Raw genomic sequence first — 19,967 nt, 5'->3', positions numbered from 1 at the left:
TCTTCTGACCATCATACTTTATTTTTAATACAAATAGGTAATAAAATAAAAGGTACCCGGATATCTTTTAAACAAGAATACATTTTCTGTATATCAAGCCATCATTTACAGATTAACACTGCAAAAAATTTGCATTAATAACTCTTAATTCATTTACATACAATTCTATGAAATAAACAAAATTGTATGTAGGATGAGAACCAACAAATAAGAACCAATTCAAAGTTCTAAAATCTTATCTCTGTATTAATTCCTTCACAGTTCCAAAAACTCACACCCATCTACAAAAAGAATATAGGTAGTCTTAACATTCAACACTATGTACAAACTAACTTCATTTCTCTTAGTTACTGTTGATTCCATGGGCCTGGCCAACACATGCATTGTGATGCCAGTCAGAACTGCTATCCTGCTCCGCCGAGGGTGGCCATTCTTTGCCCTGGAAGGAGGCATTACACCAACTCGTAGTATTTCCCAGTCTGGGGATCAAAGTAACAGTTCAGACATGGGTCATACAGCAGAGTCAGCACTTCCTCGTCCTCTTCCACACTCAGGTCTTCTCCACCTGTGGGAAGGGGAACCACCGTCATGTTAGCTGTTGGCCTGGCCCGTAATTCTTAAACTGCAACAGAGAAGGGCAAGGAAGCAGGAATCATCTTTCCTGGGAGACTGTCCTTATGCGGGCAGGATGTCAGTGCTGGAATGGAGGAGCGCTGCAGATGTGATAACGCTCTACTTGCAGTGTAAGACGGAGAAGAAACGGTGATCACAGGGGCCAGATTCGCTATAAAGCACAAGAAAAACGAACGTGGAGAACTGGCAGGGAGAAGAAAGGATTAAGGAAGAGGGCCAAAGGACTAAAGAGTTATGAGGATTAGGGATACTTGAACAGGATTCAAAATTTGATTATCACAGCTCTAGACTTTTTCATGGGCCAGAGCTGCACAAATGCCAAACAGTGCAAATTAATAAAGAGCTCAATCCCCACTCATACAACCTAAAAAGACTACCAAATAAACATGAATTAAAATAATGTTTAGAAATATGATACTCAAAGCATAGAACACAAATGGAAAACAATGTCAGGTGATCTGTAATTTTATTAGTGGTAGCAAGATCTGTCAAATTTGCTGGGAAAATGAACATGGCTTGATTTTGTTTTTCTTGTGACAGCTATTTAGATGGTTTGGATGAAGAGAACACCTACCGCCTAAGTAATCAGCAAAGTTAGCAAGGTTTGGTTGGTTTTCAACAAACGGCATGGAATGAAAAAAAAAAAAAAAGCTTTACTAAGATATTTCCTGACCACCTTGTGTGTGCCCAGTGTTGTGCTCAGTACTTATGTACTTGATGCCATCACTAGCACTAGCAAGCGAGCGCCTTCTGAGTACTTCTCAAAATCCATGTAATAGGCTTGGAGGCTGGGAGGGCAAGACCTCCCTCAGCTGGAGAGGACCAGAGCAGGCTCAGGGAGGAGCAGATGATTAAGACAACACTTGTCTCTCTTCCTTAGCACAGGCTACTAAGGACCAAAGAAAACCAAACCTTTGGGCTACAAGCTCACCAGGGTCAGTTCTGGAGGGCCTTGGATGGTGGGCATGGGCAGGGCTGACACAGAACAGAGGCTCAGTAAATACTGAGTACTTTTTGAAAGGGTGAATCAATGATTGTGAAACAAAGCTGGGATCTTAAGCGTCACTGCCCAGAGGAAGGGAAGGCGGTGGTAGTGGTGGTGGTGGTGGGACCTCACCTTACCCAGCCAAAATCAGATTAAGCTGGTGCATGGACACCATCAGGACAGTGACAAACTGGAGTTAAGGCCAAGGGAGTGGTGACAAAATGGTGGAGTGGGGTTTTGAAACTGTACCATAGCCAGTCCTCTGCCCATCCTTCTTCTAACCACCCCAAAACATTTAACGTGATCCTTCCCTGCCCCAGGCACCAAGCCAGGTGTTGGGGATATGAAGATATAAGAGAGAGGCCCTGTTTTCAAGGAGTTTGCAGTGATCTGGGGGAAACAAGCAATCAGTGGACTCTCTGGTGAGTTGCACGCAATGCCAGCAGTTCTTAAAAAGTGGGGTTTAACAGAAGAATGATTTCATCTGCCTTGCTTAGTAACATCTCAAATAGTACAACCCCCGATGGTTTAGAAATCACTTTCTCATGCAGTAGCTCATTTGACTGTTATGATCCTGTGAAAGAGGCAGGAATTATCGTGCCTGTTTTATGGATGAGGGAGACAGGGTCTGCAAAGTTAAGCAGCTCATCTGAGGTCACTTGGTGAGTCAGAGGCAGAGTCAGGGATGAACTTGGGTTTCCAGATTCCCAGTTCAGTGTTCTTTTGACCATACCTGCTCGATCTTATTGTTAACACAATACTGGTGTAACACATTCATTTGGAAGCTATTACATTATGGGGATTTAAATATGGAAAGTGAAAAAGTGTAAAGACATCAGTTTTGGAAACAAAAGAACTTTGATTTTTCATATTTCCAAAACCACTGACAAAGATGAGACAGTCCTTGTGGGAGGGGCAGAGGCAACTAGCTCAACAGGCCCAAAGGAACTGAGCTTATTAACTCCAGAAAAGGGAAAGCTTGATGGAAGTGACAACAGCCCTTCTGGCTTCACGTATATAAAGGGTGGCAAATGAATGGGAAACTAAGACGATGCTGTGGGGCTCTAAGAGAAAGCAACAGGATCAATGGGTGAAAGTTACAAGGAGCCAGATTTTGGCTCAGCACAAGGAAAAATTTTCTAGACACTGGAGCTGACCAGGAAATGGAACGTGGACTCTAGGGAGGGTGAAGCGGGGACTGGGGCAATCATTTGTATGAGATTTTGTAGATGAACCCTGTGTAGGACAGGGGGCCAGATCCAATGACCCCTATGGTGCCTCTGATGAGTTTTTGTGACTCTTGGCTGCAGTGGCTTCTTGCATCCTTGAAATATGTCAGGACTTACAGCTAACGGCCACATTGATAGTGGTAGCTGACCTGAGCACCTTGCACAGTTTCTGATTAAGAACAGGAACCCAGAGAAGGCAGCCTGCCTTTCCTTTATTTTCTATTGTTACCTTAAGAGTGGTCCCTAGGGCCTTGCCTCCACCCTCCTCCTCTAAGTAGGAGAGGGTGGGAATGCTTTTCAAGTGGCTGTTTCATATTGAAGATGATCCCCTGGGCCACTTCTGCACATCAAAGGACAGTGTGCATGTCCTTTACTTTCAGATATTCAATCCATCAACACTTTCATATTGGGGCTACTTCAGAGAACGGAACAAAATCAGGTGATCAATAAGTAACCACTGTGTGCTTGCTACGTGACTGAGCGGTCTGGTTATGGATGAGACAGCCTAGTTGTACATGTGACATACACACATGAAACAAAAACAGCTACTAAAGATTAATGAGGAGTTAAACTGGGAGTGGCTAAGAGCACCCCGGGTTCTAGAATCCAACAAACCTGGGGATGGATGGGAGCGCCGCTGCTCACCACCTGCATGCCCTTAGGCTGGTTACAGATTATTTTACCTCACTGAACCTTCGTTTGCTCGTTTTTAAAATGGGAATAACCTTATTTCATAGGGCTTTGTGGACTAAGCTGGACACTGGGTAATATGCATAGCACAGAGCACATGGTAGTTGTTCAATAAATAATCACTACTATTACTGTTAAGAATAATAACAATATAATAAATCCTTAACTATAGGCTACAGCTTTTTTAGTAACTCAGAACAGCACTGATAAAGCTTAAATATAAAGAAAAGACTTCACAGAGACAGGCAGAATGACATTTAGACAATGAAGTCAGATAGATCTGGGTCCAAATCCCATTTCTGCCATTTCACAGCTGTGGGACATTGAGAAAATTCACTACTCAGCCTCAGTTTCCTCATATGTAAAGTAAGGATAGTAATAGTACCTGTTATAGTACCTATGAGAACTAAATAAGATAACACTCAGCACACACACAGTGAGTACTCAGCAAATGTTATAATCATTATGGAAAATGTAAGATATCTGAGTTAGACACGAGAGGGATATGTTCATTTATACCTCACTCCCTACCCCAAAACTATATCTGTTTGATTTTTTACTACTAAAAAAAAGGTTTGAATGAAACACAAAGTCCCCTACTAATTTTATACAGGATATTATAATTAATTCATCTTTAAATAAAAAGTTCTTATATCAAAAATCATGTATTTTTCAAAAAAGTAACACTAATTTTTTCCATCAGGTGTGATATTAAAACCACGTATTACTGAGGTAAATAAATATAAGTCGAATTTTCTCAAAGATCTGCCATCCAATGTCTTGTTTTTACTGCATCAACACATTGGGGGAAATTCTGACCTCTGGCACATAAGAGTTATATGCTGTATAATTGTTTAGTGCATTCTGTGCTTGTACTTTCCAAAAAGATAAAATTTTAAGCTGGCGTTATTAAATTAGAAAACTCGATACGTTTTTACAACTAGTCAGGAGCCTTTCAAAATGAAAATAACCGTTGTAATGGGCCATGGGTCTTTATCATCCAACTGCAAAGGGATCAAGGTGCATCCAATTCATTAGTAGAGGTCTGGCTACATAACGCATGCAAACTGAAGCAATAACTGCTATAGAAATGTATTGGTTCCAATACATATCGCTGTAGAACTGGAACTTCATGCATTATAACCATGGGACTAACGCAGGTTTTGTGGGTTTTAGTACTAAAGCTTTAAATGGGTGAATTTTAGAACTCTACCAACAATGACATTCATACAAAAATTGGGTGATATTATGATAACTTTATATTGAAATAAGTGCTTTAAACTTGCACAGATGGTTTTGTTTTCATTATAACTTAATTTTCAAAGCCTCCAACTTACGTCATTTTGCCACTGTAATCTCTACGTAATGAAATTGTAATATTGTTAAGCAATTACCACTGTGATGTCAAGCAATGGGAAATGTTTTGAAAGGTAATTATTGTGCATATGGGTATGGGGTAATTTTCAATTATATTCTTGGATAGTGAAGAGTTCGTTTTTCTCCCAAATGCTAAATTGCTCTATTTAAAGACTGGCTACAGAAACTCTAAAAGGACAAATTAACAAATAAAACCATTCTCTGCTACCAGACGAAGAGCAGCGGGACAGGGGTCCAAATTACATTTTTACTCTTCTTCACATAATAAAGCCATTTCTAGTGAAATAAAATTGCCTTGCAGATAATAATCTATTTACAAACTTTCAGCTTCATCCACTTTGAAACTGGTTAACGGCAATAACAGAAGAAAACCCAACGGAGTCAGACCAAACACAGCAATATTACCTGCCCTCCCCTTGGTTAGATCAGTGTGAGCAGATAATTCCTCCAGTTCACCTTTTGAGTCAATTAATATAAATGCTTAATTATCTATATTTAACGCATTTTAACTGTAGATAATAGAAAACCTGTATGCACAAGCTCAGTCTTCAAGCTTGAAAATAAATGATGTGGCACCAGTTTATCAGATTTAAAGTCTCTGAATCAAGACACTGTAGTCGATTTTCGATTTTCTGACGCTGCCATCTGGAGTTTTGTTTTTTTTTTTTTACAAGTGAATGCATTTTCTCTCTTATAGATCTTGAAAACTGATGGACTGTATCTTTATGCGCATACTAATACACTATTGTTCAAACAATTCAGTGGTGACAGATCACCACTGGGAACAGTCAGCCTTCAGGTCAATAAAGATGACATTTTAGATAAGATGCTGCTGAGCACCAGGTGCTTGCAAACTCTTCCACCAACTTATACCACGGTAGGGCAAAATTAACTTGCACTAAAACTGGAGAACGTGAACTGTTGAGATTTGTTTCTCAGCAAATATGTGCCCTCAAATGGAAGAAAGATAAATGACCAATAATGGAATAAAAAGGATGAAAAGGTACTTTCTTCTATTAGAAAGCTATATTGTTTTTTGGAAGGCAAATGATATGCCAAGATTATAGCTCAGGTTTCATTTGGGAAATAAGTACATCACTCCTTTTGTAAAATCTCGTGGCTATATTTTACTTGGAAAATGCCACTTAAAACAACACATTGAAGAATTTGGATGATTAGTTAGGAATTCTTGCAATTTCATTCTTTCCAGCTAGTCTCTACTTACAAATGTGATTCAAATGTGCGCTTGTATATCAAATCATCACGTTGTACACCTTAAATTAACATAATGTTATATGTCAATTATATTGCAGCAAAGCTGGGGAATACCTCACAAGACATATATGTGCACTTGTAAATATGTGAATTACCACTCTGAATGCTTTTTGTTGCACATGAAGGAAGGTCCCTAGTCAGACTATTGAGCTCTGAAGCTACAAAGCCTATAGGATCTCCAGGGCCTGATTTCAGGCAAGGTGGCAACGCTGCAGCCAGGGGGAAATGTATCCCAATTCCAGCAATGGAATCTAGGACCACATCCTGGGCCAAGGCCCCTCTGTTGTACATTTGGGGAATAAGTAGGTGGCGGGTGGTTCTGGAATAGGAGAGAGCCTCAGACACCCATCAGTGTGTTTACTTCTCTACTAGAGGGTTCACTTCCAGTATGCCTGAAAAGAAGGCATTTCTTTATATAGTGAGAGGGCTGACTGCCCCCCTCTTAACCACTTCTATGCAGACACCCCACGGACTCTGAAAGCTGCATAAGAAAATACTTCCTTGCCCCAAGGTTAATCAGAGACCAAAAGGCAACTACTTGCCTCATAGGGGAAGCGGAAGGAATCTGGATTCAAGAATGTCATACAGGTATAACTTGTTTTTTTGCACTTTGATTTATTCTGCTTTTTACAAATCGAAGGTTTGTGGCAACCCTAAGGTGAGCAAGTCCAACGGCACCATTTTTCCAACAGCTTTTGCTCACTTTGTGTCTCTGTCACATTTTGGTAATTCTCAAAATATTTCAAACTTCTGCATTATTATATTTGTTATGATGATCTTTGATCAGTGATCTTTGATGTTACTATGACAACCTGCTGAAGGTTCAGATGATGCTTTTTTTTTTTTTTTTTTGTGGTACGCGGGCCTCTCACTGCTGTGGCCTCTCCCGCTGTGGAGCACAGGCTCCGGACGCGCAGGCTCAGCGGCCATGGCTCATGGGCCCAGCCGCTCCGTGGCATGTGGGATCCTCTCGGACCGGGGCACGAACCCGTGTCCCCTGCATCGGCAGGCGGACTCTCAACCACTGCGCCACCAGGGAAGCCCTCAGATGATGCATTTTTTAGCAATAAAGTATTTTTAAATTAAGGTATGCACTTTTTAAAAGATGTAACGCTATTGGACACCTCATAGACAACAGTGTAGTGTAAATACAACTTTTATATGCCCTGGGAAACCAGACTCATTTTATTGAGATATTTGTTTTATTGCAGTGGTCTGGAACAGAACGTGCAATATCACAAAGGTATGCCTGAAAATGCTAACAAATCATTTCACAAGCTGAGAGTTGAGGCGGGGGCTCTATGGGTCTAAGGAGAATTCTAAAGAGAGTACTATTTTATCCAGAAAGGCTCAAGAAAGAAAACTACCTAAATTAAAATCACTGCACTGGACATTTCATCTGTGTAGTTCTTATTGACCTAAATGGGAATTCTGTGGTTTTATCAGTGTGGGGCTTAAGGGTGCGGACAGTCCAGTGCGACAGGCCTCGGTCAGTGTTCTGCTCCACAATCAGTGGGGCTGTGACCCAGGCTGTGACCTTAACCTCACCCATACAGTGGCGACACAGCACAGCCCTATGCCAATAAGTGTTAGGAGAAGTCACTGAGAGGTAATGCACAGGAAAACTCGACACAGCGCTGGGCACACAGCATGTGCTTTATTAATGCTGGCTTCTATTATTACTTTGATCGTCAATATTGCTTTTTTAGGGGAAGTTCTCCTTTGCATTTTGAATAAATCTTCAAGATACAGGGAAGATCCAAAAAGTAGACCAAATCATCCTTCTGTTTCCCATGGGCAGAAGATTCACTCACTCATTCTACTCAGTAAATATTTATGCAGCGTTTACAATGTCCTAGGCTCCATGTTAAGCACTGTGGGTACCACGGTTGTTCAATGAAGCACAATGTCTGGTGCGATAACTAATAAAACAGATTTTGGAAGACTGCTTTTAGACTCAGGGTATTATGTCAAATAATTGCACGGCGGGAAACAGGACTATGAAAGGATTCCTCTGTTGGACCCAGGACAGGCGGCCAGATTCCCTCTCTCTGGTTAGCTGTGAGGCGTCATGAGATTTCCGTAAATTCTTGAATAGTAATTTGGATATTAAACCTATAAAATAAGCATCCGCTGCCTATTTATGTCTCGTGGGAGATTAATTAATGTTCATAAAGGAATATTTTCTGTGGCTTTGCTGTACAAAAGGTATGAGAATGTTATTTTTATGAGACTCTGGCAACTCCAAAAGCCCTTCTGAATGTCTTTCTCACTCAAAATCCATGCAACCTGCAAAAAAAGGTTTACAGGCCTGAAGAGAGAAGCATTATTATTCCATTTTGGAGCTGGTAAGCACGAATAATTTAAGGGTCATAGCTGTAAAGAAACAAATGTCAAAAACAAATTGACAACTATTCTTCGAGCAAAGTCTGGTTCATTTTCAAAAGGTCAATTTGGTAGTTTTCTTGAGTAAGTTCTGAAATCTTAACTTCCCATTTTTACATTTCACACGGTCTCCAGAAAAACACATTTTTCGTAGGTGTTAAGGGTACCCGTGCCCATGGTAACTGATATTTGGCAAATGTATCATGGCCCAGCTGAGAGCCGCCCGTTTCTCCATTCAGTCGAATGGTGCGGAGTACAATGCTGTTCCTGCTGGCTGCTTGGCTCTGCTGGGAGCCGGGCTGTTCATTTCAAGATGGAATTCATACACTTGAGACATTCTGGCCTAGTAGAAACTGGGGCTGTGACACAAATTTGTACTGAATAAAGAAGGGACTCTAGGGCCAGGTATACTGCATGCATTTACTTTCGTATGGGCTGGGGCAAGTTTTCTAGAGTTACGTATTGGTTAGGCCATCTTTCCCTGCTGTGAGAATGCAGTTATGCCTCTAGCTGCATGGATACATCTCCGCCTCTCCATCTCTGGTGGAGATGTGGCGGTTCATCGTATCACTTCCCTGCTCTAAGTACCAGTGTCCATGTGTAAAATGGGGGTAATAATAGTACCTATGTCTCAGTAGGCTATTCTGAGAATTAAAGTGCACATGTAGGCCTGGGTCACTGGAAGATGAAATAAACATTAGCTATTATTATGTTTATCCTGGAAGTCTGAAGATGGAAGAGCCTCTTTCCCTGTGAACGAGACTTCAAAACCACCTTCACATCCCAGTGCAATGGTTCTGCAGAAAGGCACTGATGTGGAGGAAGACTGGATCCAAATCGTAACTCTGATTGAGCATTTGACCTTGGGCAAGGTCAAATTGAGGGTGATGAACTACATTAGTGTTTTTAACTGGTTCGTTAGGGCCCCACGGCAGGGTTCTGAGACCATAACTCCCACTCCACCCAGAGCAGTTCTGCTTTTAACTCCTTTACTTATTGGGATCCCATATGAGATTTCACTTGACAGAAAAGTTTTCATTGCTTATAAGTAAAGTTTAAGAATCACCGCATAAGGTGACCTATAACTGTTTTAATTGCTAAAATGTATGGGTCTAAGTTCAATACTCTCATTGTTGAATTTTACAAATATGCCTAATATACCAAAAAATTGGAATCGGGAGAAAAACTGAAAGTCAGATTTCAATGGATTACCCTGTTTTTTTCCTTCCAAGGTTGTTATAAGAAATGACCAGTCGAATAACATTTCTCTCCCTCTTTTTCCTCCCTTTCTCCCTTCCTGTCTTCCTTCTAATGAGAATCCAGCCTATCTAACATATGCCAGAAATTTCAGGGTACTAGGGATCTAGGAGTGAGCAAACTGACAGTCTCTGCTTTTAAAAACTCTTAGGCTACCTAGGAAAAAAGGCAATAAACAAGTAAACGAATCACGAGTTACGAACTGTGAAAAGGCTGTGACGAAAAGGCACTAGGTGAGGTGAGACAGCCTGACCTACTCAGATAAGGTCGTCTCGAGAGGCCTTGGAGAAGGTGGGCACAGTGACCACCCCGGCTGGGCAGTCCCGCACTCTAGTCATCTTGCCCCTCATTCAGCCCCTCGCTCCCTTGGCCTTGCCCTAGATCTGGTCAACACGGCAACTACACCCCTCAGCCACTCACCCCACTGGAGGGAATGTGGCCAACAGTCATTTCTGACAAGCCTGGGGGTGGGGGAGGCAGGTCCAGGCCTGAAACAGGTGACCGGAGGTCTGCTTTTCTTTTTTCTGAAAGGACTTAGCTACTTAGCTCTTGAGACGTTTTGTTTTCCTGTCGATTGGAACTCTCAACAGAAAAGTAATTTTTCAATTCCTGGTTTATATATAGTATTTTTTTTATTAGGTAATTTATTTACTTGGTTCAAAGCCAAAAGAACTAAAAAATAAAAACAGTGGTTGGGCTCTGGGGCCAGGCTGCTTGGGTTTAAATCCCAGCTCTGCCAATGACTAACTTCACGCAAATTATTCAAGGGCTTGCTGCCTCAGTTTCCTCAGCTGTAAAAAATAACAACTGCATATACAAAATTAGTATCTTCCTCATGGTGCTGCTGGGAGGACTAAATTTCTTTTTTACATTCTCTTTTTTTAAAAAATTGAAGTATAATGATTTACAATGTTGTGTTAGTTTCTGGTGTGCCGCAAAGTGATTCAGTTATGTGTGTGTATATATATATTCTTTTTCGTATCCTTTCCATTATAGTTTATTACAAGATAGTGAATACAGTTCCCTGTGCTGTACAGTAGGACCTTGTTGTTTATCTATTTTATATATAGTAGTGTGTATCTGCTAGTCCCAAATTCCTAATTTATCCCTCCGCCCAACCTTCCCCTTAAGTAGCCATAAGTTTGTTTTCTATGTCTGTGAGACTGTTTCTGTTTTGTATAAAAGTTCATTTCTATCATATTTTAGATTCCACATATAAGTGATATCATGATACTTGTCTTTCTCTGTCTGACTTACTTGTGAGGACTAAATGTAACCACTGAGCACAGTACAGCGTCTGGCATATATCAGGGGCTGAGTTAATGGTATTGTGCAACAGAAACCCAGGAAGAGCCCCAGACTACCCACAACTGTGCCTCCCTTCTCCTTCTGATGGTATACACTGGATGCTTGAGCCTATTATTTTTCTTTGACAAACACTTTATAAGAACAGATGGAAACACTAGCTCAGTATATTGGTAACTGTATGCTACGTTGTCTAAAACTAAGCCAATGACATGTAAAGATTAAGCAAATAGGAAACACTACTTTTTGATGGTTTTGGTTTACATTAACTACAAACTCTCCAAGTTTATCAGAAGAGGGAAAGGGATACCAGATGGAAATCTAGGGTGACAGGGAGAAGGGGTGCCAGAGCTGGTTAACATTGGCCAGAACATTTCTACAATTCTTGGAATTTAATTTGTTAATTTGTCCTCCATGCAAGTTCTGTTTACCTTCAACATAATTGAGCCCCTGCTGTCAAAACATCACTTTGCAATGGCAACTTTAAGACATCCTTTCAGCCACTCATCACCACTATAGATCTTGGGTGCCTTTGTTTAAAGACTACACTCTCCTGCGGCTTATTTAGGATACTTAAAATATTACTTGTTCCCTCACAGCAAGGTCTCCTCCTGACAGGCAAGATTCTGTTTTTCTATTATGAGCAATTATAAATGTACACCCCTAAAAAGTCTCAATTTGAGGGGCATCATCTATTTCAGATAGTAAATCACAGCAACATCTCCATCCCTTGGGCAACCAAAATGCACAACTTAGATATATGAGCTCTCACTCTGAACTCTCCATACCTGAAGAAAAATGGGATGCTCCTCTTTCTCCCTGGGGCAATTAGGGAAAAAAAACCCTGGCACCTTTGTTGGAGTAATTTATACTGGTTTCAGTTCCTTTTTTTTTTTTGCAGTACGCGGGCCTCTCACTGTTGTGGCCTCTCCCGTTGAGGAGCACAGGCTCAGGACGCGCAGGCTCAGCGGCCATGGCTCACGGGCCAAGGCGTTCCGCGGCATGTGGGATCCTCCCGGACCGGGGCACGAACCCGTGTCCCCTGCATCGGCAGGTGGACTCTCAACCACTGCACCACCAGGGAAGCCCCCCCCCCTTTTTTTTAAACCGTAGATATAGAGCTTCCATCTTTATAATCCAACTTGGAAAGCTATCTCAGGGAGTCCCACTCTGAGGTTGTCTGTCACTCCAGCTATGCATTTTAGAGCTCCCCTCACCCTTCCCATCTCAACCCCTCTGTGTCTGACAAAGATTCTTTTATGTCCCTCCTCTACACACTCCTGACAGTTACATTCCCTGCTCACAGCCAGAAACTAAATGGTCATCTTTGTGGCTCTCGTCAACAAAGAGAACCCCAGGCAAATTTTCATCCCTGCTTCCTTCTAATTTTTCTATAACTAATACTACCCATCAAAGCTCTGTGCCAGCCTTTGCTTTAATGAAACGGCTGTACCTCTGTATTAACGAAAACATGGATCTCTGTGATGCTGGAGCATTGGGTCTGCTTTATAATAACACTAACAACTGGTATTTGGTAGGCGCTATCCCAAGTATTTCATATACAGTATACCTCACTGAATCTTCATGAAAAATTTGCAGGTGGGCACCATCTATTATTAGTCTTATTTTACAAAACTGAAATTCATAAAAGTCACACAGCAGTAATTGCTAGAGTTGGAATTCAGATGAAGGTCAATTTGACACCAAAGCCATGCTCTTACGCCTTAAACTATATTTTGCCCATGGATTAACCTTCAGGAGAACAAGGACAATTTCTCTTTTAAATTTCTTTTAGTTGCATAGAACCTATAATCCTATAAAATGAGGCACAGATTACCTCATTTTGGGTGTATGAGCCTAAGTGATCAGCATTAAAAAAAAGCAGTGGCATCTCAAAGTGACTGATTTTCTCTGTATATAGTTAATTATTTTTATTTTTTATGCTTGGTGTTTTTCATATTCCCACCTTGAGCACTCAAGCTTCCGGAAGAATCCTGATGCTGCTCTGCTGGCTGTTGACTGGGAGGAACAATCGGTGGGCTCAGCATATTTAACCAGTCCCTAAAAAGAAAAGAAGAAAATAAATGAACCACATGTTTGTAATTCCATATATAGATTTTACCTTTCTCCTGGATTTTTAACTCCCTGGGGCTTCCACAAAAAACCATTTTTCCCTTCTTCATATTTCAGAAAATAAGATGTCCAGAAATTAATATTCCGTTTTATAAATCTGTAAATACATAGTTGATTACTTAACTAACTAGCTGTTCAATAAATACACCAACTAAATGATGATGACTGTTCCTCTCAAAAGTTTATTACTGTTGATCGTCAACTATAGCACAGCTCCTCTCACCTAAGAAAATTATTTCAACAACTAAGAAGAAATGCAGCAGAGACAAAGCTCCTTAGGACCTTTGGATAAGAAAACCTGACAAAGTTACATGTCATGGATGACAAGAGTCCATTTGGTGATTCAAAAGAGAAGTTAGTCTTGGAGCTGTCATGGACCAGCCATGATGGTGGGAGCTGGTATGCATTCACTTGGGGCTTTAGGGCAGGGGAGGACAAAAGAAGGAAGAGTGAGGGCCTTTGGGCCCTTGAGTGGCTCGATACTTCAGTTCTCCCAGTATGAATGGGGGCAAAGCCACTTCAGAAAGCACCTCCTACATTCCCTGTCCCTCTGCCTCCAACTTCCAACCTCATTCCCAGTCTCTTTACTTTCCCTCTTTCCATTCTTTTCCTGTCTCTCTGCTCCCTCTAGCAGATACCTGGGTGGGTGTGCTATAAGTCAGTGACATCCTGAAGGCATGAGTCACTGTGTGTTCTACTTCAACCCTTTCTCATCTGTAAACTTGCTATTGAGCTTCTTCATGGGAACAGAGCAGGAAGGGGAATGTGAAGGATTTTCCAAAGTGAATTATATTTCTTGCATTGATATAAGCAGCCTGTGTCATTGATCTTATTCTTCTCAACAGGAACATGTCCTCATGACCAAAAAATTTCTCTCTAAATTTCTGCATTTCCTGCTGTCTTTATCTACAATGGGAGACAGTCCCGACCAGTAACTAAGAGCACTGGCTCTCCAGGCCAATCCTGGCACCATGTTTCTGAAATGTGAGAACTTAGCCAAGTCACTTATAACATCACTAAGCCTTATGTATAAAAAGGAGATAATAATAGTTACTCCAGAGTTTTGTCGTTAAGATGAAATGAAAAAAATGGATGAGAAACGTTTGGTATGGATCTGGGTACAGAGCTGCTGTCAAAAAATGTCAGCTATGACCACTATCATCTTCATTATCAGTGAAGATCATAGTATGGCTGTATCCACAATGACAAACCAAGGTAGGAAGTGGATTCTGCTGGAATTAAACCAGCCAAGGATTGTAGAATGATTTCAAGTCTATACAATAGAAGTTTTCTTTGCAAGCCATTTACTCTTCTTGTATAAAAAGGATCTTAATGTAAAAATTATCCAATTCCTATTTGTATTATTTTAAGATACTTTCACTCACTGCTCACCTTAGCTATCACTAGATTATGGTTCGTAAAATAAGCAAGGTGAACTTGCTGTGTAATTGAATTTCATAATAACACATCAAGGACATCAGAAAGGATTTGTCACAGACTTCCAAGCTAATGGGGCATTTTCTGTTAAGCACCTTTTACTTAGTCCATTTAATTATAGCAGACCAAAAAATTCCTACATTATAGAAAATTACAAGGTCACATACAAATTACTAGCCCAGTGGCTTCATTACTCGGCAAGAGAGATGGAGAGCAAAGATGAACAGGAGAAAAATAATGTTATCATATGATGACACCCCAGCGACAAATTAGAAACTCCAAACGATGGCAGTAGTAGCATCTACCGTGGTCCATGGACATGCGGGAAAAAGCAGATGTTATAAAAGGCAAGACATTACTTCTTAGGCCAATGATTTGGTTAATGTTTTTCTTGTCAGCAGTAGCTATGGAAAGTACAGAGTTTTTCTTTTTGTGATTTTTGTTTGTTTTAAAGTAATTTCAGATTTATAGAAAAGTTTCAAGAGTACAAAGAACTCCTATATATCCTTCACCTAGATTCTCCAATTTAAACATTTTATCACATTTGCTATCTATCTATCTATCTATCATCTATCTATCAAGGGTTGGTAAACTATGGCCATGGGCCAAGTCTGGCCCACTGCCTGTTTTTGTAAGGCCTGCAAACCAAAAATAGTTTTTATATATTTTAATGGTTGAAAACAATTAAAATAGCAATGTTTCATGACACATGAAAGTTATATATAATTCACATTTCAGTGTCCATAAATAAAGTTTTATTGGAATACAGCCACGTGTTCACCTTTTCACATATTGTCTATGACAGCTTTTGTGCTATGACGACAGAGATAAATATTTGTGATCTGGCCTTTTACAGAAATGTTTGTCGGCCCCTGGTCTATAACCATGAGGTCATATTGCTTCCTCTAATACTAATATAATACCACAGAGTCATTTTCATCTTTCCTTTTTCCTTTCTGACACTGAGGAACCTGGCTCCCATTAGCCTCAGTATATTTACTTACTTTCTGAAGTACAGAACACGCCAAAAGTGGTGTCAAACAAAACTAAGCAAACAAAACAAAACAACCAATAAAACACCCCAAACCTACTCTCTAGGATTCTCTGTTTATGGTTCTTTTTTTCATTAGTTAAAATACCATGTTCAAAATTTACTTAGGCTAGTTCATTTTCCTACCGCTTCAGTGAGGTTATATTCTTAATTTGAAATATAGTTAGCATCATTTGCTTCTTTTTGCATTAAGTTTTTCTCCCCATTCTTGATTTTTATTACTTTTCTTGTTTTGAGTAGGTAAAATATTAACAGTTCAAAAGTCAAACTTTCACAGAAAAGCATATTCAGTAAGAGTTAGATTTCCTTCATCCCTTCCAGTCTGTTTCCACCCCCTCATCATTTCAACGCCATCTCCACCCACTCCTCCAGAGGTAATTCATTTCATTAGTTCTTGTGCCTCTGTTTCTTTTTGCAAAAATTCAACAGATACACGTCTATTTTTTTCATTCCTCTTCTTTCTAATGTAAAAGGTAGTATACTGTAATTACTCTTTTGCACTTTTGTTTTTTCAACTTAAAATATATCCAGGACATCACTCATACCGGTTCATAGAGAGCTTCCTTATTCTTTTTTTTTTTTTTTTTTTTTTTATAGCTGTATAGTACTCCGCAGTGTGGCAAACATTTATTTCACCATTGTCCTATGTTCGGGCAAGTTTTAAATATTTTGTGATTATTGCAATTAATGCTACCATGAATAACTTTGGGCATATCTATTTTTGTATATGTGGAGATATACCTTCAAGATAAATTCTTGGAAGTGGGATTCCTGGAATAAAAGGTAAATGCACACTTGGTTTTGTTAGATACTGACAAATTGTTTTCACAAGGGTTGTACCCATCAGCATTCCCACCAGCAATGTCTGAGAGTGCTGGTTTGTCTACAGACATGTCACAGTATTATGTTGTCAAGTTTTTAATGCTTTCCAATCCAAGAGATAATAACTGATAACTTAAAGTAGTTTTGATTTCCATTTATTTGCATTTCTTCTCATCATGAACATTATGAGTAGAGTTGACTCTCCATATGTTTAAGGCTATTTAATATATATGTGTATATATGTGTATGCATGTGTGTATTTTATATCTATATCTTTTTTTTCCTGTCTGTTCATGTCTTTTGCTCTTCCTCCATCAGGTCTTTTTTTTTGGTCTCTTTTCCTCATTTTGTCATCTGTGTTTGCTTATGATATTTTTTGCCATGCAACAGGTTTTTAATTTTTCTGTAGTCATATGCATCAATCTTTTCTTTTATTGCCTCTGTATTTATTTATTTATATTTTTAAATAAATTTATTTATTTATCTATTTACTTTTGGGTCTTTGTTGCTGTGTGCAGGCTCTTCTCCAGTTGCGGCGAGTGGGGGCTACCCTTTGTTGTGTTGTGCAGGCTTCTCATTGTGGTGGCTTTTCTTCTTGCTGAGCACAGGCTCTAGGTGTGCGGGCTTCAGCAGTTGTGGCACGCAGGCTCAGTAGTTGTGGCTTGCGGGCTCTAGAGTACAGGCTCAGTAGTTGTGGCACACGGGCTTAGCTGCTCTGTGACACGTGGGATCTCCCCGGACCAGGGATCGAACCCGTGTCCCCTGCATTGGCAGGTGGATTCTTAACCACTGCGCCACCGGGGAAGTCCCTGCCTCTGTATTTCAAATCAGAGTTAGGACGTTCCTCCCTACAACCAGGTTCTATAGAAATTCACCCTTTTTTTCTTCCAGTTACTTGCATGGTTTCATTTTTCACATTTAGATTTCTGATCCATTTGGAGTTTATTCCGGTATATGTTGTGAGTTTACTCTGGTGTAAGGTGCATCTAATTTTATCTTGTAAAAATGACTACAGATTCCACATATGTGTGTTAGCATACAGTATTTGTTTTTCTCTTTCTGACTTACTTCACTCTGTATGACAGACTCTAGGTCCATCCACCTCATTACAAATAACTCAATTTCGTTCTTTTTTATGGCTAATATTCCATGGTCTAAAAAACCAGTACTGATGAACCTAATGGCAGGGCAGGAATAAAGATGCAGATGTAGAGAACGGACTTGAGGACATGGGGCGGAGAAGGGGAAGCTGGGACGAAGTGAGAGAGGAGCATGGACATATATACACTACTAAATGTAAAATGGATGGCTAGTGGGAAGCTGCTGCATAGCACAGGGAGATAAGCTCGGTGCTTTGTGACCACCTAGAGGGGTGGGATAGGGAGGATGGGAGGGAGGCTCAAGAGGGAGGGGATATGGGGATATATGTATACATATAGCTGATTCACTTTGTTGTACATCAGAAACTAATACAACATTGTAAAGCAATTATACTCCAATAAAGATATAAAAAAATGACTGCAGAATTCTCTTGAAAAATGATGTTAAGATTTAGAAGATTTTATTCAATTAAGAAACTTTAATCAAAACAACTCATTTGTTTTGGCTTTTTATTAAGTAAGCATTAACAAAGTATATTTTGAAATAAAGGGTTTCCATGTTAACTGTAAAATATGGAAGATATTTGGCTAAACAAAGTCAACCAGTAGGTTTTCTTGCAAGACCTTTGAGAGCCTTTAACAGACTGTGAATCTCCTGAGAGGAGCGTAGAATATGTAGACTGCCCACCTTTTTGCATCTGGAACTGTTCCATCTTTTGGGATCATGAGTCCACAGACCATACCATACCTTGAGACACTTCAGGTTATAACATTTTCCCACCCTGGTGACATTGTTTTTAAGTATTTTTAAAATTTATTTTATTTTTATTGAAATATATTTGATTTATAATATTGTGTTAGTTTCAGGTGTACAGCAGAGTGATTCAGTTATATATATTATATATATATATATATTTTCAGATTGTTTTCCATTATAGGTTATTACAAGATACTGAATGTACAGTTCCCTGTGGTATACAGGAAGACCTTATGTTTATTTTATGTATAGTAGGTTGTATACATATACTTCTAATTTATCCCTCTCCCCTTACCTCTCCCCTTTGGTAAGTTTGTTTTCTGTGTCTGTGAGTCTGTTTCTGTTTTGTATATAGATTTATTTGTATTATTTTTTAGATTCCACATATAAGTGATAACATATAACATTCCTCTTTCTCTTGTTTTGTTTTTATTTTACTTCATATATATTTAATAATTTCATTTTTTCAAGAGCGGTCTGTTTTTTTTTGTGACTTGTTAATAAGCCAGAAATGTATAGTCTAGCACCTGTACCTTACATGTTTACATTTTTACATGTGCTATTTAATGCTAAGCCATGTTTTGACCCCCATGCCTTCCCAGGCCGCAAACATCTAGGGACGGGGGATCAGGCTCACTCACACATGTCAAGCCCTAGCTCAGCTGTGAGCCACTTCCTTGGCCTGCTTCTCACCCCGGCTGCCTGTGCTCTGGAACCTGCTCTTGCTCTTCGTTCTCCCATTTGCATATTTGCCCTGCCGTTTGCACTTGTTACTCTATTTTGTTTGGTTTCCTCAGCTCTGACTACAATGCTTTTCTCTCTACCTGTAATGAAAACCTCCAGCTCCTCTGGTGGAGAAGCATCCTGTTCAGTCAGGCTTGCTCTCCGAGCATGCTCAGGGGCTGCTTCCTCCTCCTTTCTCTCGTGGACCCAGGCAGGCCTCCCACCCCTGCCCCTCCTCTTGGAACTGAAGAGAAAGGACTTGCAGGCACACCTATACATGCTGAGCTCTGTCAGCAGAAGCTGTGTTTTATTTAAGAGTCAAGACAATGGGTTCACTTCAAATACCACATAAAAAATATAATGTAGATGAAAGATAAATACCATCTTGTGAATCCCCACAGTGGACAAATTCATCTAACGTTAAAATCCTGCCCCCCGCAAATACCATGCTCTTTCCATTCAACTTGCATGTTAAGAGTTTTGAAGGCAGGCAGTGAGCTTCAACTGAATCAGAGCTGACTCAGATATTTTTACAACTGAGGATAATGTTCTCACTTAAGATAGACTATGGTTTCAGTTCCTTCATTTAAAAACAAGATTTTGCTTACAAGAGAATTTTACACACATTTATTTCATTAACGTGCTTCCTATAAATACATCATATATGTACACACACATACACACATATATACAAATACATGCATGATATGAGAGCAACAGTTAGCTTGATCATCTGTCTACATATACAGTAATCATTTACTGAACTGCTGTGTGTCAGACCCTAGGGAATCAGAGAGCTCATCGTCAG

At 39.9% G+C, this 19,967-nt stretch overlaps 1 protein-coding gene across 2 annotated transcripts in view; it reads right to left on the bottom strand.

Moving 5' to 3' along the window:
• Positions 1-452: 452 nt before the first annotated feature.
• CFAP20DC (CFAP20 domain containing) overlaps positions 453-19,967 on the bottom strand; it is a 268,258-nt gene continuing 248,743 nt past the window's right edge. For both annotated transcript variants that reach the window (XM_065885868.1, XM_065885870.1), the window contains 2 exons: positions 13,103-13,197; positions 453-565 (listed from right to left, as the gene is read on the bottom strand). In XM_065885868.1, the coding sequence (XP_065741940.1) occupies positions 453-565; positions 13,103-13,197 (208 nt within the window). The remainder of the gene's footprint in view (positions 566-13,102; positions 13,198-19,967) is intronic.

This window comes from Phocoena phocoena, chromosome 10 (genome assembly GCF_963924675.1).
Source record: "Phocoena phocoena chromosome 10, mPhoPho1.1, whole genome shotgun sequence".
In the NCBI taxonomy this organism is placed as follows: Eukaryota; Metazoa; Chordata; class Mammalia; order Artiodactyla; family Phocoenidae; genus Phocoena; species Phocoena phocoena.
Note: the sequence above shows the minus strand (reverse complement) of the source record. Positions and strands in the feature narration are given on the sequence as shown.